The 22,068-nt window shown below is 34.7% G+C and overlaps 3 protein-coding genes across 7 annotated transcripts in view; 2 read left to right on the plus strand and 1 right to left on the minus strand.

Moving 5' to 3' along the window:
- Positions 1–69: 69 nt before the first annotated feature.
- On the plus strand, positions 70–4,256 carry LOC122577587 (protein DENND6A). Of its 2 annotated transcripts, none has more exons than XM_043748954.1 (10): positions 70–353; positions 470–985; positions 1,081–1,377; positions 1,474–1,746; positions 1,826–2,011; positions 2,077–2,324; positions 2,406–2,596; positions 2,653–2,921; positions 2,995–3,207; positions 3,300–4,256. In XM_043748954.1, the coding sequence occupies exons 3-10, from the start codon at positions 1,228–1,230 to the stop codon at positions 3,498–3,500; spliced, it is 1,731 nt and encodes a 576-aa protein (XP_043604889.1). In that variant the 5' UTR covers positions 70–353; positions 470–985; positions 1,081–1,227; the 3' UTR covers positions 3,501–4,256. The 2 variants fall into 2 exon arrangements, with proteins under 2 accessions (XP_043604889.1, XP_043604887.1); XM_043748952.1 differs by having other exon boundaries at positions 70–349.
- The window catches only part of LOC122577588 (synapse-associated protein 1-like), a 99,650-nt gene continuing 81,472 nt past the window's right edge, over positions 3,891–22,068 (minus strand). For 2 of the 4 annotated variants that reach the window (XM_043748955.1, XM_043748956.1), the window contains 2 exons: positions 19,744–19,914; positions 11,026–14,438 (listed from right to left, as the gene is read on the minus strand). In XM_043748955.1, the coding sequence (XP_043604890.1) occupies positions 14,260–14,438; positions 19,744–19,914 (350 nt within the window). In that variant the 3' untranslated portion in view covers positions 11,026–14,259. Of the gene's footprint in view, positions 4,618–11,025; positions 14,439–15,784; positions 18,133–19,743; positions 19,915–22,068 lie in introns of those variants that run through there. The other 2 variants (XM_043748957.1, XM_043748958.1) reach the window with 2 other exon arrangements.
- On the plus strand, positions 4,793–10,767 carry LOC122577586 (kinesin-like protein KIF20B). Its single transcript, XM_043748951.1, has 17 exons — positions 4,793–4,911; positions 4,996–5,518; positions 5,595–6,216; positions 6,294–6,724; positions 6,788–6,983; positions 7,053–7,485; positions 7,556–7,930; positions 8,009–8,123; positions 8,193–8,662; positions 8,729–9,022; positions 9,104–9,148; positions 9,209–9,292; positions 9,378–9,618; positions 9,696–10,078; positions 10,141–10,304; positions 10,415–10,541; positions 10,617–10,767. The coding sequence occupies exons 2-17, from the start codon at positions 4,996–4,998 to the stop codon at positions 10,674–10,676; spliced, it is 4,563 nt and encodes a 1,520-aa protein (XP_043604886.1). The 5' UTR covers positions 4,793–4,911; the 3' UTR covers positions 10,677–10,767.

Consider the following 22,068-nt stretch of genomic DNA (forward strand, 5'->3'; position numbering starts at 1 on the left):
ATGTACAATATAAACGAGAATTATAGGAAAATAGTTCTTAACATTTTTAGTATTCTTTTCGATATTCTTAAGGGACTGAAATAGATGAAATATAATGGTTGAAAACGAAAAATAAAACAATTATGTTTGTTTCTTGTAGTTTCATCTTTAAACATTTTAGAAAGTATAGATATTGTAAAAAACAAGTTTGGTATCTATTGAGATTTGTATATAGATATATACATACATCAGTTTATGATTCGAGTTAACAAAGGGTCAGTACTGCTATGGTTGAATATTACTATTAGGGATATAAGATATAAGCAAATCTCTCATGACTTAAGAGGTAGAATTGTACTGATTGCAATCTGTATGTAAGCAATATATCTTTGATTTGATGTTATCTGACAAGATTGACGCGCTCAGATAAATCAAATTACTGAAAATACGTACATGTTTGATTTGGGAGGTTATGAAACTATTGTTATAGATACTGAGCATTATGAAGACTTTCTCCAATAAAGCGAAACCAAACGTTAAATACGTACATACGGAGATACTTTCATCCAAGAAAAGTACTGGTGTAAACATTATTCATGAACATTTTCATTGCCACACCATCGTTTTCGAAATCAAATTAATATGTTTGGCAGATTATTATTATTACAAGATGGAAAACACGTGGGCATTTTAACAATTGTGTGTAAATAGTAAAGAATAATGAAATAAGTGTACATGTAATGACCCTCGTGTTTTTGATACCTGAGTTTTTTCATTGTTCAATTAACATTCTTCCCTGACATTTTGATCCTTGTTCTCAATGATAGTAAACAAAGTGCATAAGTGTATTAAATGTTTTTAAATATCATTAAACAGGGTAAAAATATATGTATATATATATGCTGAAGTTAAAAGTAATTATGAGATTATTAAAATAGAAAGAAAAACTATCTAGGAAACAATTTTAATCCAAAAGCACGGAATAATGTGCACCTTAAATAAAGTTGTAAGTTCTTTATTGATGAACATATAAGCTAACATATTGTATAATATAATATATAGCAAAAAAGTATAGAACATAATATTTTAATATGTTTTCAGATATCCAAATTCCTTTATAGGAAATATAACACACACATATTAAGTTATAAATTAAACAGAAGTTTTTAAATTTGTCACTTAATAAGATATCAAGGTGACATGTTCCCTAATATATGCATGTGGTTATGTTAACCAAATTCTTATAAGATGTCAGTTGCCTCTTGTTCAAGAACTAGGAGAATGGATACTATAAGTAGTCAAGAAGAAATGATATATGAAAAATGGGAACGTTTTCATAATTGGGTACATTGCATGTGTATTGTTACTTTTGATCTTGAATTAGGTCAAGCTATAGAGGTACCCTTTTATTACATTTTATATTTAATTTTTAATATAATTGTTTATTTATAAACATCTTACATTTATAGTGATATCTGTTTTTCCTTTATACAGGCTATATATCCATCTCATATCAAACTATCTGAACAAGAGAGATCTAATGTTTGTTATCTTGCTTTTCCCGATTCTAACTCTGGTTGTATGGGAGATACACAATATCATGTCAGAATAAGACAGAGTGGAGCTATCCTTCAAGAGACTAAAGCCTTAAAAGAATACGATAGAAAGTCACCTCCATTTTTACAATGTGATAAAGATTATTATTGGGGTTATGTATACTTTCGTCAAGTGAAAGATAAGTCTCTTCCAAGAGGATATTTCCAAAAGGTTTATTTTATATACTAAAATAATAAAGATGTAAATACAGGATCTTGAAGCATAAATAATAACTTTATTTATATGCTAGAGTATTGTTATAATTACAAAACTGCCATTTGTGAATCTCTTTGGTGAATTGTGTGCTTTAATTGCACCTGAATTTTTTGAAATGGGCAATGCAGTGATGGAAGCTATTGTAAGAGAAATTGATCAATGGCCTCCTCCAATACCAGGCCAAGTAGTGCATTTACCACTTATAGGTGTTTTATTTCAGGTAAAAGTTGATACATTGTAATTCGTATTTCTACCATATGTTATTTTTCATTCTTCATATTTTAGACATATATTCCAAATCAAAACTATAAAGCAACTGCACCTACAATTGCTGCCATGGATCATGCGCCAAATTTTCATGCAACTCGAAGACTAATTTTAACATCTGCCAATGAAGGAGATATGTTTAGAAGTTTAGCTAGTGTTGTAAGTTATGTACATTTATTATGGGAATTAGTATTACTTAGTGAACCAATTGTTGTTATGGCTGGTTCACCTACTGGTTGCTCTGAAATGGTCCAAGCACTTATTGCGTGAGTATTTTATTATATTTCGTAAATAGTTAAAAATAATTTTAATAAGAAAATGAGACAAAAAAATACACTATTTTTTAGGATGATTGCACCATTAAAATATTGTGCTGATCACCGACCTTATTTTACAATTCATGATTCTGAATTTAAAGAATATACTACAGATGCTCCATCACCACCTGCTGTAATATTAGGTGTAACAAATCCATTTTTTGCCAAAACTCTACAGCATTGGCCTCATATTATAAGAATAAGTAATGGAACTAGTAATGGTAAGTTCTATAAAATAGTATATACATAGAATATTTAAATATTTTTTATATTTTAGAGAATCAAAGGTACAAAATAAAGAAATCAGAGAATCTCAAAATATTAGATTCAAAGCCAGGAGTTTATACTCAGTATAAACCTTTCCTTCAGAAGGATAAAACTATATTGAAGAAATTATTTAGAGGTATCCAAACAAAGAGGCCAGGGGAAGTGCAAACAGCTCTTTTAAAACGTCATTTGATAGAATTGACTGAAAGTTTTATGATACCTCTTGAAAGATATATTGCAAGTCTTATGCCATTACAAAAGGACATATCACCTTTTAAAGTAAGTATCATTTTGTCTGTTGAATGTTTTAAACAGTTGGAACTATAATATACATATATTATAATTATTTTAGGCTACACCTATACCTGAATTATTTAATCCAAACGATTTCTTAGCTACTTTAAGTAGTGCTGGGCCACAATTAACCACAGGCATAAAAGGAGATTGGGTAGGATTATATCGACGATTTTTCCGTTCACCTAATTTTTCTGGTTGGTTTCATACTAGATACACGGAGTTATCACAAAAGTTACAAGTTATACAACTTGAGGCATTATCACAAGCGGTATGTTCGCGTTCAATATGAAAATTTAATTTGTTTTTAAAAATAAAAATGTTTATTTGTTTTATTTCTTAAACAAATTACCATTATTGCAGGATTTAAAAACCTGGGTGCAAGGAAAACAGGAGGTAGAATTGGTAGATATGATTCTTAGAATTCGGCAGAAATTAGAAAAGACTTACGTTGATGAAGTACCTATAGGCAATTCTGTAAGGGAAAAACTTCAAGAAAGAATAAATGACATCACACATACATTGCCAGATGATTTAAAAGGCATTCTGAATCATGAATCTTGACATTACGATTACTGTATTAATTTTAAAACTCGTTAAATGGTATCACCATTTAAAAACAATTTAAAGTTATCAACATGTGATGAAAGAATTAGATTGAAAATATTTCCCACAGCTGACTCTGTTAATACATAATAAAAAATTGACTTGAATGAAAAAAATAGTGACTAAAATGTGTAAAAGACATAAAAGACATAAAAGACATAAAAATGTAGAAAAATAACTGTGTTGATGTACTTTGGAAAAAGTAATTTATTTTTACTTGTAATTCCATTGTTGATTCAAATGATTAAATACTCTGAAGTGGATATTATAGGATGAAATATTCTTTTTATATGTAACATGAAACGTGATACAAAAGTCAATAATGGTGCGTGAAATATTTCATAGGTGCAACAAAAGACTTATGAGCTCACGTTAGTATTCCTACAATTATAAAATGTTAGGTATATTTATCATGTTTCTTTTCTGTAAATGATTATATTGTTTTTTAATATTTTACAATTTATATCTACGTTGTATAACCATGTCTCTTCCTCTAACCATCGTTTAATTTAAACAGTTTTTAATAATATTGGACTCCTTTTTTGAACGTCCAAAAAATATATTTTTTATTCCAAAAGTTATTATAGATTGTCATCGTATGTGGAGGTAACATAAAAAAGAGAGTACTAACTGCTATATGTACATATGTGTTTAATTTGAGATCTGTAAATATTGATATGAATGATAAATGTAATAAAGATTTATTTTAATAATGTGGTTATGCATATGTTTATTATAATCACCTTATCTAATTAAGAGGAATCATTACTTAATTTTTTACATTTCAACTATTTCTATATATTGTTTATATGTACTATTTTTTTAAATATAATTACTTTAACTAAATTTTATATTTTTAAGTACAAGGTAGGTACGTTTTGTTAAATCAGAACACAGTTTTCTATCTTCACCCTTATTGGTCGTCAAAAGTATATCTTGACTTTTATTGGTTATATGCTGAGCGCGGTAATAATACGTCCATCGAAAATTGTACCAATCCGAAGAAAGTATTCTCACGACAAGATTTTAAAATAAAATACTAACCGTTTGTTGTGGCTGTGGATTCACGAGCTTCCTGTGAAAGAAATATGCGTTAGTGTTTATTTTGATTTAATTGTTTAAATTTTCATATAGCATGTGAAAACAGGTATTAATCTAACGTTTCATAAGTGACTACTATAAAGTAAAAGATATATATTTAAAATTGTTAACAGGTTATCGGTTTACTTAAAAATAAGATTTGTTTTCAGAAGTATGCAATAAAGGAAGATTTTAATTTTTCTATTCATTAAACAATATTTGTTTAATAAGTGAAAAGATATTTTATTTTTAATGTGACGTAATTAATCGAAAGTTTTATCACAAGAAGGTATGAACAAAATTTTGATTGTTTTTTTCCATTGCAAGGATTAATATAACAAAAGAATAACATATATTTTTCAAATGTTTGTAGATGGATAACACATTAGATTCTATTAGAACTTCTTATAATAATCCTCCAGATGACATGTCATATTTATTTGGCAGAGATCCTAGTATATTAGCCTATGGAAAGAGACCTTGTGTCTTAAAGGAAACTAAGAAAAATTTACTTTCTGTTTATGACACTGAAACTCAAAGTGAAGAATCCAATTATACTGTACAAAGTGGTTCTTTAAATTCAGAATCAGAAACTTTACAAACAGTTAAAGTATATTTACGAATGAAACCATTCCCCAAGAAATTAAAATTATCTGAAGAGCAACAAGATGCATATAAAATTATCAATTCCTCTACTTTGTTCACAAGATTGCCTACTTTAGATAATAATACCAGCTGTGTCAAGAGATCCAATAGTACTGATATTGTGTGTAGAAAGTTTACATTTACTAAAACCTTTGGACCAGAAACTACTCAGCTAGAATTGTTTGAACAATCTGTAAAGCAACAAATGATAGATTTTCTAAGTGGACAGAATTGTACTATCATGACTTATGGTAAATATATTATACAATTAAATTTATATATAATAATTTATATAATGTTCTAAATCATTTTAATATAATTTTATAGGTACTACAAATTCCGGGAAATCTTATACATTACAAGGGACTACCACATCCCCTGGAATAATACCAAGATGCTTAGAATTTGTATTTTCAAACATTACACCAAAGTCTACTCCTTCTTATAAACCTATGAATCACTGTGATATTGTTATTTTGGATCCTCTTGAACGTGCCCAAGAATTAGAGATAAAAACCAAGTTACTAACATTTGCTTCTGTAGATAAATATCAGTTTATTAATGCTTATAAAGAGATGCAAAAATTATTGCAAGAGGAATCACCTATTAGACCTAGTCAATGTATTGGTGCACATTATTCTGTTTGGGTTTCTTTTGCTGAAATTTATAATGAAATTGTATATGATCTTTTATCAAATGAGTGTCAGAAAAAGAGAACGCCTCTTAAATTAGCGACAGATACCCATGGAAGAACATTTATTAAAGGTTTAAAGACTGTTTGTGTGAACTCTGGTTCTGAGGCTTATCAAGTTTTAATGGCAGGACAATATAATTTGAAAGTAGCTGCGACTGCTTTGAATGCAAGAAGTTCAAGATCACATTGCATATTCACCATAAAATTATTGAAATATTATGTTGAGAATGATCCCAGTTCTGTTGAAGTTAGCACGTATGTAGAAAATAATCTTTTTTATTTTTTTAGATATTAATTACATGCTTTGTTACTTGTTATTTCTCAAATGATAGGTTTGCTTTTTGTGATTTGGCTGGATCAGAACGATTAAAAAAAACCTTAAATATTGGAGACAGACTAAAAGAAGCACAAAATATTAATACAAGTCTCCTAGTATTAGGAAGATGTTTAAAAACCATTCATGAAGGACAGTTATCGAAACAGAAAATAGAACATATTGGCCCATTCAGAGAATCAAAACTAACAAGACTATTTCAAAAAGCATTATCTGGAAAAGAGCATATAATTTTAATAGTCAATATTAATCCTATACCAAATTTGTACATAGAAACACAAAATGTGCTCAATTTTTCTGCTATTGCAAAAAAGATAGTTATAGAAAAAGAGAAAGTATGCAAGAAAACTAAATCGAGATTTTCACGAATAGTTACACAAAGTATAAAAACAGAAACTGATTGGGATGCTACAGAACTGGAAAGTGAAGGTATGTCTTGTATTATTAATCTTAATTTACAGCAGAATTTATAATTTTGAATTATCTTTATAGACTGGCAAAATATAGTTGATGATAACTCAGATTATGCTCAATCAGAAGATTACAATGAGATAATAAGTGAAAATAAAAGATTGAAAAAAGAACTTGCTACTTTAAAAAGTTCTGCATTGACGCGCGATCTGCAAATACGCGAAGAAATGGCTGACACTTATACATCTATAATGAAAAATCTTGAAACAGAATGGAAGTATGTACTAAATCATTCGTTTTCTCTGTGCTAACATTTTTCATGTAAACTTTGTCAAATATAATTTAGGAATCGTATGAAAGACGTGGAAGAACAACAAGAAGATGTACTTCACTGGTCTGTAAAACAAGTTGAAGATTTTTATAAGGAAAAATTGGAACAGCTTAATAGTCGTAAAAGAAGACGTTCGTCTGTTTCTATCAATAATTTAGATCTAGATGATGACTCCAAAAACATTGAAGAATTAGAAATTGAAAATTCACACTTAACGTCGAAGATCATCTTGTTAAAAAATAGCGTGAAGGAACTTAAGGAAACAAATCAAAATTTAATGGCTGAAAAAACTAAAATAACTTTTGAACTTAGTTTGTCAAAGGAAGATCTAAAAAATGCAAACAATTTGTTAAATGCAGTTCAAAAGGATGTCTGTTCGGATGAAGATACAATTCGTTATGTAGAAGAATTAAAATCTCAATTATCTGCCAGGGAGGAACAGGTTAAGGTATGATAATTAATACTATATTTATAATTTTCGCGATATTAAACATATTTTTCGTTGTGTATTATTCCAGAAACTTAAGATATTTTTAAATGAAGCAAAACAAGAATATATTGATATTATTACAAAAGAGAGAGAAAAAGAACGTATAATTAAAGAGCAAGAAGAAGAGTTATATGACAAACAAGAAACAATAGATGATTTAGAAGCAGAACTTGCACATATTAACTTGTGTTTAACAAAAGAAACTAAAACAGTTGATATATTTGAAGAAAAATTAGAAAATCAAAATAAAATTATACTGAATTATGAAAAGAAGATACAAGATTTGGAAGATCAAATATGTAAATTGGAAAATGAGAACTTGTTATTAAATGAATTTGAATTACTCAAAAAAACAGTTGATACTACAAAGAACATAGAACAAGATTGGGAATATAAAGATAATGTATGTTATTATTTACATTTTTAAAATATACCACTGCATCGATTAAGTGCACTAATAACATAAATCTTTATTTTATAGGAATGTAAAGACATTAAAGGTAGAAATCAGAATATTGCCATTGAAGAAGATTTATCTTCTGATCTCAAAGTAGAGGTAGTAATAGTGGATTCAAATAATAAGCATACACAGACAGGCATGTATACATAATTTTATACGACTTTAAAAAGTCATGATGTAATTTAATATATTATTAACATTACAGAACATATATCCGATGCTCAAATGGAAGAAACAGTACTGGCAGTAGGCAAAGAAAATTCTGCTCTGGAAGAAAAATTAGTTCGAAGTACAACTGAAATACAAAGTTTAAAGCAAGAACTGGAGTTTGCCAAAGTCAAATTAAAAGATATATCTGAACAGATATGTAATTTAAGAATGAATAGTACACAATCTAAAAACCACGATGATGAAAGTGTAAAAGAGAAAGTAGCGGTAGAAACAGTAGACATAGACTGTCAAACGCACATAGAATCTAATGAAGCTTCTTTACAAACATCTAGGAACGATGTATTTAATAAAAGTAGTCAAACTATTGAAAATGTGATAAAAGAAGAGGCTAGCCAGACAAGTTTTACTGAAGAAACTGATGATCATGAGATTATATTAGATAAATTGACAAAATTGATGGTAAAATACGATGACATTAAGACACAGTATGAAGAAAACTGTCTGGTTGGTAATTAAATGTAATATGTTGCTCTTTTTTTCATACTTGCATAATTTTTTTTTATTTTCAAGATGAAAGAAGAGGTGGACCAAAAGGTATTAGTTTTAGAAGAAAAAATAGGAAAACTTGTTGAAGAAAATAATGAAAGTAAGACTAATGCAGAAGAATATAAACAATCGATTGATTTGCTTCAGAAAGAACTATCTTTAATGAAGCAAGATAAAATGCAGGTTCAAGAGACATTAAAAAACGCAAATAATATTAAGACTTCTTCTAAAACAGAAATTAGCGATTACGAACAAGAAAGTAAAGAGAATGACGAGCAGTTTCCTTTCACTAAAAGTGATTGTAGTGAGTGTACGGAAGTAGGTTACTTTTTATTACTCTATAACAACTTTTTATACAAATTTTTATACAAATGTAATAAAAAGATTATATATTTACAGAAATTTAACGCGTTGCAAGTAGAGTTTGATAATCATATTTCAAAGGTATGTATAAGTAATATCACCATTCTTTACAGGAATATAATCTGTTTAATTTTATTTTAGTGTAAAAATGAACACGAAGAAGCGACAAATAAATTACAAAGAGAACTTTCATCCATAGTAGAAAAGTATAATATCAAATCGCAGGTATTTAATTAAATTCATATAAATATACTATATGTATGTATATATTCTTCAGTAAAATTTAATAATTTTTTCAATAAAACTCTAGTGTCTCGATGCTCATGCCGCTAAAATAGTAGAGTTAGAACGTAATCTTGATAGTATAACTGAGCTTCAGGAAAAAATTCTTGAATTAAATAAGAATTTAGAAACATGTCAAGTTGAAAAAGATCAACTGCAAAAGTTATTAGATGAGAATAATAATAAGCTTTTACAACTTGAAGATCGTTTGGAACAAGCAGAGGAACAAGAGCGAGAGAAAGATGCTGAAATTATTTCTCTTCAAAAAGGTTAGTACAGTATCTACGGTATGTTAGTTTAACAAATGATATTCCCCCTAAAGTTATTACATTGTGCATTTTCACAGAAATGAAATTTATGATACAAAAACACGAAGAAAATGATGATAGAAGCGATAAATTAATGGAAATAGAAATGAAGAGTACAATTAAGAATCTAACAGATACGAAAGAAATGCTTGCTCGAAAGCAAGAATATATCGAACAGTTAGAAATACGCGTTAAACATAATGAACAAAATGCCAAAATATTAGATCTTTTAGAACAAACTGCTCAAGAAAGGAAAGAGGAGAACGAAAGGTTAAGAGCTGTAAACGATGAACTGAGGAATGGCTTGATAGAGAAAGAGCGTGAAATGGAATCATTTATGAAGAATAGAGATGAGATGGTGGCGAAGTATGAAAGCTTAGTAAAAAATCAACAAGAAGAGTTGGAAAAGCAAAAGCAAAAGGTATCTTCATTACAAAATTTAATATAGTTTAACAAACTTTCTTTAATAAATGCCTTTTGTAGTTAATAAAGAATCGTTCTAAAGATAAAGAGTGTTGTGAAAATACATCTGAAGACGAGGTGATACTTAAAGATCGTCGAGTAAGACGTCCACCAAAGAAGTTTACGCCATCGTCTCCGAAACAGGATGAAATTTCAGTGATCGACCTTTCTGGCTCGGATTCAAAGTATATTATATATATTATATATTATATTATATTAAAATGAGATATAAAAGAGTAGTATGTCTTTTTAAGTTAAAAATTTATACTGAAACATGTTGTATTTTATATTTTAGACGAAGTGTAAAACGCACTACTACTTTACCACCTCGGGAAACAGCTTCGGAAAAGAAGAAAAATACTCGTAGAAAGAAATTGTACATTACAGAAGATGAATCTTTCCAAGATATCGAGCCGCTCGAGGTAAGTTTTTAAAAATTTTTCTATAATCTATCAAATATATTATTTATTCATTTTGCATATTGTTTGTTTGTTTAGAGTACAATAACTATCACACCGTCAGTACCAACTCGTAATTTAAGAAGCAGACGAAAATAATATATTCTACAATATATTATATCGTTTAATGTATTGTAAATAGATTGTGCTAATTAAGAACAAATTAATAAAAAGCAACAGTATTTTTGTATCTTTAAAATGTATTTCGTATTAAAATACCGTGTTTTTTTTTAAATATGATGCCTTTTTTATTAATATCATTACACTCTGAAAATATTAATTTATGTAAGCAGTTTTATAAATATAAAAGTATTGACATTACACATTATATATTGCAACTTTTCCGTAATCATTTTTATTTTACTCCACAAGTTTATGTTTTTTGTATTTCTACATAGAAGCTTTGGTATTGGAAGGAACTCTGACAGGTAAAAGATTTATCAACTTATTTATGGTATTTTTCAATTTATTTTTTACGAGGTACACGACCTTTATTGTTACATTCCGCACTTATATTAATTATTTTCTTAATAGTTCCGTAATTAATGCTTATCCTCCTTATATTCTCATTAATATTCATAATATATTATCATACTTTCAATGGAGTCAACAACATATATATATATTTTTTTATTTATTTATATTTTCATATGTATATTATGTATATCATTTTATATATACGTATCGGGTTTACGTTCATTCTTATGAGTGAATGCACTGTACCATAGGATAGCTTTTATTACACAATTCACAGAGTCGTTTTGAAATAGGGGGACTGCCGAAGTACACCATGATGATTCATTTTTTCTTCATACTCATTTTTTTTTTCATTTTTTCTTTTGTTGTTTTGGCCATTGAAGGGAAAGACGTTCATTTATCGACATGTACATATTATTATATATTACTTTCCTGATCCATCGTTCTGGCCGCCCAAAAAGATGAAGGACTCGTCGCGAAAATGTACTTTTCCTCACGTCTCATTGTCAGTCGGGGCAAAGAACACACATAAAACGCGGTCTCTACGGGCGCTCGTAACATGTCGCGCGTACAAGAAATATAACACGAGAATCGCTCCATGAACGGAATCATAGAATACAATAATGTACAACAATTTGTCAACGAAAGACACGTTCAACGTCGCGCCAGAATTTGCCTATATCTCTAGCGTTCCTTCGATGTTACCTCGAAAGATAAATCACATGATTACCAAGCGTCTCGGTCTTTAACGTGCCCATATACAATGTATACGTACAACGCGCGTTTCTGTCTTTCATTAACATTTTGACGAACTTAGGCCCGATTAATTGCGATAGCTTAACGTTAATATATATATCTCGTACAATATACATATATATCGACCTAACGACTAGTGCGAATTAAAAACTTCACAGCGAGCTGGGTGAAACACGCGCACACGGTGAACCAGCGTTGAGTTCAGAATCAAGTCTTCCTTAAAGGACTCTACTTCCTTTTTACGAATCTCTAAGCTAAATAAACGTATTTCATTATTTTCATTTTTCTCTTTCTTTTCTTAAATATTACTCTCAGATGCATCGAAGTCGGTCGATGCACGGACATATAGAGGTTAACATAGAAAACGTCTGGGAAGAATTGACGAAAGATCTGGACTCAACATGGCGGCGCACGCAAAACGATTCTCTTCCGAAACCGGAAGTGCAACGATTTCATACGAATATGATGCTTACTTCTTTTGACCATTTCTCTTTTTTTTTTCTCATTCTTTTTTTCTCCCAAATATACGATCGTTCGCATCATCGTTTCTCTTCTCTCGACCTTAATTCGCATCGATAGCAAGTTCACCCTTCGCCTTGTACAACAATCGAACGTTCTAATATTTCCTCATCGATCGCAGAGCGTACACGTGACGTTGCGAAGGCGCGCTTTAACAAAGATAAAACATCGTGCCGTGAAATGCTAAACTTGATCCAACGCGACTCTTTTTCTGGTCTACGAACGAGAATTGTTGTTTCGACCCGGTTTGTTCGACGAGGTCGAGGAAATAATTGGACGGTATGTCGCAGAAAATCCTGTCGAGAGATTGTTTGTTTCCTATCATCATCGATTCTTGTTAATTAGTGCTATTGGTAACTCGAGCCTTTATACGTCACGTGCTCACTCCAAATCGACGTTAACGCGCGCTCAACGATATTAGCGCGGATATTGCAAACACGTAACACATATTAGGATGAGCTTCAACCTAAAAATACAACGTACGTATTTCTCGTGGCGCAACATTAACAAATGCGCCTGTGTAATAATAGTAATAATGACAATAATGGCAATAATAATGTAATACTAACAAAAACATCAACATAAGTCAATCTTTATCAATTTCTTTTCTCCATTCACGATTTCTCGTCGAATCGATTTCATCTTTGGCATACAACATCCACGATCAACGAACAACGACAAGGGATCGTCGCGCGTGAAAGCGCCTGACCATCGCTTCTGGGTTGTTTCCACTTGTTTTTCTTTCTTTTTTGGGGAAAAAATATAGCCGACGATACTCGACGATACTCGTCCGAAACGGTGTCCTTCGGCACACGGCAGTGTAATGTGTCACTTCGGATAGTCGTCGATCCTTCGAACCCGATGAAGAAGCGTTCAACAAATCTTTCTCTTCTTTAATTTTTTTTATTTATTTATATATAGATGTATATTTATATATTCCGTAGCACAGTGCATTTCGCGTAACATTACATAATACGCTCGATGTTGAAAGTAACATACGTTTATTTATATTAATTCTTTTCTTTTAAGCAATAAATATAATTAACGATCAATATTACAAAGGGGAAAGCTTGGAATATTTTTTTCTTTCTTTTAACTTGTTCTTCTGTAAATCTTACATAGTCGCCCTTGTAATCGAGAGCGAGTCGTTTAACAATTGACATAAGTGTAGCGTTAAAGGTATATCGTCTCGTGTGCATACCCGTTCACCGTTCTACGGTTCACGGATCATCGATGGATGGAATTATCGACGGAGGTTCGAGAACAGGTTTTTACAAGCACCGTAGTACAACTTATCTTCCCGCGTTTCTTTTTTTCCCCTTTATTCTCTCTCTTTCTCTCTGTTCTTTCTCATCTTCATCGTGCTCGAGGATCGCAAACGTACTCACACATTGTCGAGGAAAACACCCCGTCGAAGGGTAACGAGGAACAGGCTCCTCTTCCCCTTCAAACTCCTTTTTCTTCCGTCTTCTCTCCCCCTGCTTTTGCTTACAATCCTTTTAACAAAGAAAGAAAAAAAAAACAGAAAAGAAGAAAAACTCAAAGTCTCATTCTTCCTCGCGTTTCCTCCCTCCCTTGTACACATTATTACATCGTCACATCATTCGACGCAGCATCGACGGTCTCGAACATCATCGACCCACCCCCCCCAAAAGTCCGTTCCTCCCTTTATGGCGATGTCTGAACGATCGCGAAAGAGGGGCAAAGCTGAAAGCTGAAAGGAAGCGGGAAAAAGACAAGATCCCCCTGTTCCAAGAATCTTTCATCCTCTGCCCCTCTTCGAACAACCGGAGGAAGATCTCCGTGAAGGAAAGACGCGACAATCCACCCGGTGATCTCACACACTCTCAGTCTCCCTTTTCTAACGCAGGATGATCTCGAAACGCGACGAGATCGCCACTATCCGGTCCACCGCGAAGAATCTCTCGGCTCACTTGAGGTCCTCGTCGTCCTCGTTGGCCAGCAACTCGTCGATCTGTTTCTCCCAATCGTCCTTATCCAACGCGCCGCTGTTTCTGATCGGCGTCGCGTTGCTGTTCCTCTCCTCGTTACCTGTTACTACCTCGTAATCCTTCAGTTCCGCCTCCAATTCGCGTTCCCAATCTTCTTCTGCGGAGATTCACAAGCAGCGTTGTAGGCTAGTTTCAAGCGGGCCACGCGGCCTCTCGTTCGGCGCGTGTCAGTGTACGTATGCACCGATGAGTCCGCTTGAGTGTAAGCGTGTTCGTGTATGTGTGCCGTTTTTAGTTTTCCTATGTGTTGCCGTCTGTGTATTTCAGTGTGCGTGTGTGTGTTAGACGAACGATTTATACGAATACAGTAGCATGTGTGTGTGTGTGTGTGTGTGTGTGTTCTTCGTGTGTTACAGATGGCAAACGATTTTCCACGCGTACAATCGAGTTGTTTCAAGAGCGTGTGCTCCGGCCGCCCGTTTCTCCGCATCGATCTCGCGACACGCCAGTCCTTGTGCCTCAGTGTATCGGTGTGTCGGAATTTAATCGTGTCCCTGTGTTAGTGTTAGTTAGGACGGGGGCGTAGAAGGTTGAGCGGGAGAAAAGGGGTAGCGAAGGGCGAAGGGGGGTGAAAACTGAAACCACACACAAGAATAGAGAACCGAGGAAAGGGGGGTGAACGCGAAACGGAACCGGATAGACGGGTTTCCGGCGTGTCTCGCTACGCTTTTCCTTTCTTCGTTCGCGGCGTACGCGGCTGCTAATATTCCCCTGCAAGGTTTGACATGGCCGCGACCATCCTTCCTAGTTCTCGTACACGTTGTATCCAAGATTCTAACTCGAATAATCTTGTCTTCTGTCGGTCGAAATCACGATAAGCGACGTACGTTCGCGAGTGTTTTAGTTGGAAGAAGGCGAGAAGGGTCGCAGTCGGAACCGGAAGCAACCGCGGAACGCGAGAGAAACGCGTCTGACTCGATCGATCCAACCGCGAAGAAACTACGTTTCCCCTTTGACGCGATTAAACCAAATGCGCCCACTGGCCGTGGATTCTATCGGGAATTACGTGAAACGCGTCCTGAAATTTCCCACATAATCTGTTCGCCGAAACTTGGTCGATCATCGCGAATCGTCATCCCTCTGTACGAAGGCTTCTATTCGTGTCCAAAAGCTCCACCTTACGAACTGCACCGTGTACGAATTATCGTTATTTCCAGCGTAAGTTCGTTCCGGATTGATCGAACGAATTGTTTTCACGCGCCGAACAGAGAAAATTGAGTTAACCGAATTTTTCATCTGGAACTCCATACTTGTCCTTTCTTTCTCGCATACACGCTCTGTCCCTATAACTAGCTCTAACAGTCCGTGTGTGTGTATATCGATTCGTCTTTACATGCGCTCTCCATGTCAAATCTAGTTCGACGTTCGATAGCACACCGCGACTACATCCAGGCTTCGCGTTCGTGCCACGGTCGTTTCTATTATTTTTACTTTTACCTTTTCGTCGATTTGTTTCTACCACGTACTGTTTTTTATTCTTTCCTTCATCTTGTATCTCTTTTCTTTTTCATTTTTTCTTTTTTTTTTTTTACTCTATTTATTTCGAAATCAGGTGCACCGGTGCACGTGCGGATTTTCTCGCGTGCTCGTTTACGCCGCTTAAGCGTCCGTCCACATGTAAACAACCTCGCGTATAAATTAATTTATTTCCGCTCTCGTTTCCGCGTTTCACGTTACCTCGTCTCCCTAATCGTTAACGTCGTAACGATTTCCTTCTTTCGTTGCGTTATAGGTCTGTCCTTTATCTCCCTCTATCTCTCACACACTCTATTTTTTAGATTTAAATGAAATGTCCTTATCTGATGTTCTCCTTTTTTTCTTTTTTCTGTTTTGATACGCATGGTTTTTGACATTCGTTGGAATGTGGACGGGCGCATAAACGGATTGCCCCCGGCCGGTTGTCTTTTTATCGTTCGCGCGATAATTCTCTGTTAAATTGGTTTAATTGAATCGGAAGGAAAATCACTACGAGGACTACACCCACGAGAGACGAGACGAAAGTTTACACCTCGATCCCCGTTTCATTTATTTATTTTTCTTTTTTTTTTTTTTAGATTTTCTTTTAAAACACGTATTGTCATTCAACGAATTTGTATATTTTTTCTCTTTTTCCTTATTTCGTCTTAATTTTTTTACGGTTTTAACATTTAGTAAATTCTTTCTGTTGCCATCACTGTCTTTTCTTTTCGTTTAAATATTTTTCCTTTATAAGAAGAAGATACCAACTACGATCAGCAGATATTTTTTTCTTTTGTCTGGCTATTTATTTCTTTCGTTCGAGTAACTGCTTGATAGCGCGTTAATTTCGCGAAAGAGCCATTAGCATTATTTCAATAGTCACAGTTTTCGCGTCGTCCTTCTCCTCTATTCGCGCTACTTTCTCGCCAATCTTTCTCATCTCCCTTTCTTACCTCCTTCTTTCCTTTTTCTTTCCTCCTACGTTATGTGTTTAATGTTTTCCTTAATGTTTTACAACACGGAGAGAATCGACAAGAGACAATATTTATTGATTAAGAACGAAGACAGACAGACGACAGACAAACGGACAGACATACAGACATTTAATCAAGTTTTTTTTTTATCTTTGCTTGTGATTTTATTACGATTTTTCACTTTGCGTATATTACGTACCCTTTTCCTCTTTTTTTTGTGTTCTTCTTTTCATTTTTTACCAAAGGTTCTTTCGTTTTTTCTTTCTCACCCTCTTTCTGCCACGTTCTTTCCTCGAAAGAATCGTCCTCTCATTCTTTCTCTCCCTCACGCACCTATTACACACGATCTCGCTATCTCTTTCTCTCCCTTTCATTCACGCTCTTACTCTCTCTCTCTCTCTCTCTCTCTCTTGCTCTCCCCTCAGCATGCGTATCATTAATCGCGTGTCACTACATCGCTATCATCGATATTTAACGCGTCGTTTCTTGTCGCGTTTCAAATCCGACGTGTCTCCTGAAACGCTGCCTTCCTCTCGCGGTTTTCTTATTATAGTCGTCTATTCTCCCCAATCCCTCCCTCTAACCTCGCTGTATCTCTTCTTCTCGTGTTCGTCTTTTCTTCTACCTCGAACGAAGTCTCGTGTCGAGCGTCTATCAAAATTAACTATCCTCGGAAAAGAACAGTGTGGAGGGGGTTGGTCGTCGGTCACTTTGTTCGAATCAAACTGGACGACCAATAGATATCGTCAATTTAATAAATATCGACGGAGTACAGCGACGAAATGATCAACGACGAACACGACGACGATAAGCCACGTTGACAACAGTTACAGTAAATCACGGCGTTGTAATTATATATATATCTATATATATATATATAGAATTACGATCGATCAGAACGAAAACCGCGTGACGTAACCACCCCTAAATCGTTGATCGTCCGTTACGCGTGGCACGAGATCGCGTCGACGCGTAAGGGTTCTTGGGAAACGATAACGGAAGAAACGGCAACGAAAAGAAAAGAACGAGAGGCAGCGAATGGAGAACGAGAAAGCAAACCGAGGGAAATAAAACGACGAGGATCGTTCGTCGCGTGAGAACGTCCCCGTTCGTAGTGTCAAGTTGGGGGAGGGGGTGGTAGTCTGGGAGCAGTTTAAACTCGATAGCAACGAAAAGTTAGACGAAGGAGAAGAAGAATTCGATACGAAAAATGCGACGGAGGGTTAGAGGAGATGGTGGACAAGAACCGAAAAAGCTCACGTCGGTCTTCGAGACGGGGAAAGAAGCTTGTCGTATTTATTTCTGAGGGGTGTGCTTTGGATAATGCTTTTTTATCGGGGGGATATTCCTCTTCTTAGGCTGTTGACAGAATAGAATGGAAAAGCGGTCGTTTAGTCACATCGGGCATTATAAAACTCTAAGTGAGAGGCGAGCAGGGTTCGTAACACATAGAGAACGAGAAACAGAACGTAAACTCTTTCGAGGAACATACGTAAATCTGATGAATGAATTTAATAAAACATGGACAGGGAGAGCTGTATATCCTGTACGAGCAATTCCTACGAGTAAGAATGATAAAGCACACTGATAAGGAAAATGTTAAACGCATGAAGAAGGGATAAAAAATAGATAAAAAAAGAGAAAGATAGAGAACAAAGACAAAAAACGAGCACATATAGAACTACTGACGTGACGCAACGTGGTTAGCTAGAACGCTGGTGAAGAGAAAGGTGGAACATCGACAGATCGATTATTATTCGAATTTTCAAGTTCATCTATACGAGTATACTCACGAAGAATGTGTTTCTTGGACACCTTGTGTCTTGGGCATAGATCGCTCGATCCAAGAGGAACTTTTCTTTCTTTTTCTTTCCTTTTTTTTTTTTCATTTATCTTACGAGTTTTGTTTCTTTCTTTTTATACATTCGTATCTCGTGTGACGAATTCGATGGCAAAATGTTCGATGTTCGTTTCCATAGTATAACCGCGATGTGGAAATTTCGTTTACTTTCGCTCGTACGCCGATCAATAGATGCATTCATCGAAATCGCGGACGAGCGAAACAAAAAGGAGAATTCGTTCCTCTTCGAACATATATACGGATACATGTAGCTCTTGTTCAAAAATTTCGTTGGTGGTCGTAATGAAATAACTGGCGCGGGACATCTCGTCGAATATTACGTTCCGGTGGCTAATCGCCAAAGGTGTGTGTACAGAACAATTTCGAATCAACGTGCATCGCGCGAATTCTTGTCAAGGAAGGTTCGATCGAGGACGTTGCGCGAATCAGCAAAGCACCGTGACCTCATGGCAAATGGCTCTATAATTCCTTTCTATTTTCTATGTTCTCCAATTATTATTACCATTTTTATTCTCGAAATACTGCAACTACCAAAGGTATAAAATCAAGAAGATTAGGATGAAAAGATGTGCGCAAAAAGATACGCGATACAAGGGAAACAAATTTTCACCCATGATATATAATAAATCAATCATTTTATACGATACGTGTAATAAAAATTTATGGATAAAAATTACGAATTTCTATATATATCTTCAGATTGCTTTCAAATTTGATCAACATAATCACGATACCCGTGTTTCATTACGGTGTTAATGAAATTTCAAAATATTTCACATAACACGTACGATATGGACGTAAAAGTGTTCTATGACAAGAGATTAAACACTTTCATGAGTCAATGTATTTCCATATTAATCGAGATTTTCCACTATCTCGTCAAAGTTACCTTTACATCTCGCGTAATTAAACGAAAAAAGAAAAAAAGAAAATGAAAAATAACATGTGCGTAGCAACTGCAAAAAAACCTTTGGTAGTTCCAGGATTAAATATAATACGAGTAAATAGATGTAATTAATGACCATGCCACGAGTTAGCAAAATCGTGTTTCATGTTCTGTACAATTGTTGACAGAAGGTAGAGTTAACGACGACCAACGATCAACTAACCTTTAGGTGGCTGCATTCCCAGTTTTTTCATGCCTTCCCGGACCTCTTCGAGGTCCGTGTCCGAGACCCTCATGCTATCGGACACGAATTCGTGGCCCGGCGAATCGGCCAACGCGCTGTTACTTCCGGTCATCGCTGTTCCGCTGCTTTCCTGGCCAGTGGTCACTTGAACTGTTCGCAAGACAACACTCACGGCTAAACTAGAAGGGACGGGTATCGCCTGACAGCTAAAAGCTTCTAACAGCTCTACTACGTTCGTTAATATGCTGTTTACTAATTTTCTAATTACCTATCGATCGAACTAGCTAATTGCTGCTCGTTCGTGCGGTGCGCTTGTCATTTATCGATTTAACTGTACAAAAGCTTGCTGCGCTCTTTAGTCTAATGTAATTCTAGTTTCTCAATAACTAAAAGAAATAAAATATTAAGACAGCTTGCTTCTGCTTTAACCCTGCTACCGTCTTTGAACAACACGATGCTCGATATTTTAGTATAATAATATTTCAATCCTTTGAACAAGGAAGATAGTCCGTTAGGTGAATCTGTGTGGAAGAAATAGCGACGAAAAAGTAGCAAGTAATTTTTTGAAATTCAACGATATCAACGAAATGAAAACAAGGATATTAGAACGATATAAACATAATTAAACCGATCCTAATGATATTAATAAAATTCGAGAACGTAAATTGACTATTTTTGTGAAAATATTCCCGCTTAATACGTTAAGAAACATTGAAATAAAATCGAGATGAAGTGTCACGCGTATTAACAAGGATTCATTGATAATTTCTTTGAAATTAATTTTTTAACGATAAAAGAAAGCCGATCGCATCGAGAATGACCCAAAGAGCGTAGCAGAGTTGACAAAAGGAAAGAAAACCGAGCAAGAAACGAAGCTTTATAAACAGGGAATGTGCACAAATATCAAACTCAATCTCGAACGAACTCTCGACTGCAAGATCATCGAATTTCAAGCGCGACTTAACCAGACGCCAGGGCATTAACATCCTCCTCGCAGTGATTTGACTTCGAACAAACGGAAGTCGTCGTTGGAACCGCGGCGAAGCCGTTGGCCGGGATCGAATTCTCATTTCGCGAAAGAGAAGAGGAAACCGGGCAGATGGAAATGGTCGACAGAAAGCAGAAGGGGTGAACAGCCCCTGAAGATGGCTTCGAATTCTCATTCACGGGCGATCATTCTCAGGATCAGACAGTATTTCACCAAACTATTCACCTTCCTCTCCCAGGGGCTCCTCTCGTATTTCGTTTTATCCGGTTCGTTCACCTCCACTCCGGATGGAATTCCATTGTTTGTACGGATTTCACCTTCTGATTCCGCAATTTCGACTCCGGCCAACGGTTTGCGCTTTTCCGAAAGCCTTTTTTTATCAACGTGCTGACGAGCTCGATTTTTCCAGTGGATAGAGCGTATTATTTTCGTGGAACATCATCGTCGTTTCATGCTGAATTAACTCGAATTAATGCCACGCTCGTAATTCGAAGTGGGCGATGCACTGATGATATAGATTTTCCGATTTGAGTAACTATTGTGGAATTTTTCATCTCTTTATTACCGACTTTACGCATTTTTGCTAATTTATATGTATCATCGGTGCTATTAAATAATTTATTTGTTCAATTATTTAGAGATAAATAACGTAAATTGCCATTAACGTACAATGTTAGGAACGAAGCGAAGCACGTAGGAAATAGTACGGAGTATAACGGGCGTGTAACAGCCCTTATAAAATTCTGTGAAGATAGTTTTTCAAGCTATTGATGCTAACATCGAAGAAATCAAAACAGGGGCGGTAAGAGTTGGCTGTATCGTTGTACGATTTACTGGGTCCGAATTCATGAGTAAGCATCGATAACGGCGTGGGGAAAAAGGATCTCGTGAATCTAAACGATCTGGTCGGGATATAAAAATTTATAGGTTCAAGAAGCTGGGGGCAAAGAACAACGCTGTTAATAATAGACCCGTAGTCGTGGTCGGCCCGGGACATGCCACTATACGCGAGGAATCTCAGAAACTTATATCGCACCCTTCTATTGAGCTGTTTGTATTTAACTTGATTTTTGGCGCATATTCTAATTGATAATGTAATAACTTGGTTCGTATTCTTTTTGCGTGTCAAAAATATAAATATGGTGTCAATATATTTTAGAATTCCCAACAATATACAGGGTGGTTGGTAACTGGTGGTAGAAGCGGAAAGGGGGTGATTCTACGCGAAAAAAGAAGTCGAAAATATAGAATAAAAATTTTTCGTTTGAGGCTTTGTTTTCGAGAAAATCGACTTTGAATTTTCGCTCGGTACGGAT

Source organism: Bombus pyrosoma, linkage group LG2 (assembly GCF_014825855.1).
Source record: "Bombus pyrosoma isolate SC7728 linkage group LG2, ASM1482585v1, whole genome shotgun sequence".
Lineage (NCBI taxonomy): Eukaryota > Metazoa > Arthropoda > Insecta > Hymenoptera > Apidae > Bombus > Bombus pyrosoma.

Coding starts and splice junctions, on each gene's coding strand:
- LOC122577586 (XM_043748951.1), top strand. CDS start 4,996: ATGGATAACACATTAGATTCTATTAGAACTTCTTATAATAATCCTCCA. Junction 8,663..8,728: donor AGTATGAAGAAAACTGTCTG/GTTGGTAATTAA, acceptor TTTATTTTCAAG/ATGAAAGAAGAGGTGGACCA. Junction 9,293..9,377: donor AGTATAATATCAAATCGCAG/GTATTTAATTAA, acceptor ATAAAACTCTAG/TGTCTCGATGCTCATGCCGC.
- LOC122577587 (XM_043748954.1), top strand. CDS start 1,228: ATGTCAGTTGCCTCTTGTTCAAGAACTAGGAGAATGGATACTATAAGT. Junction 1,378..1,473: donor AATTAGGTCAAGCTATAGAG/GTACCCTTTTAT, acceptor TCCTTTATACAG/GCTATATATCCATCTCATAT. Junction 2,012..2,076: donor TTATAGGTGTTTTATTTCAG/GTAAAAGTTGAT, acceptor TTCATATTTTAG/ACATATATTCCAAATCAAAA.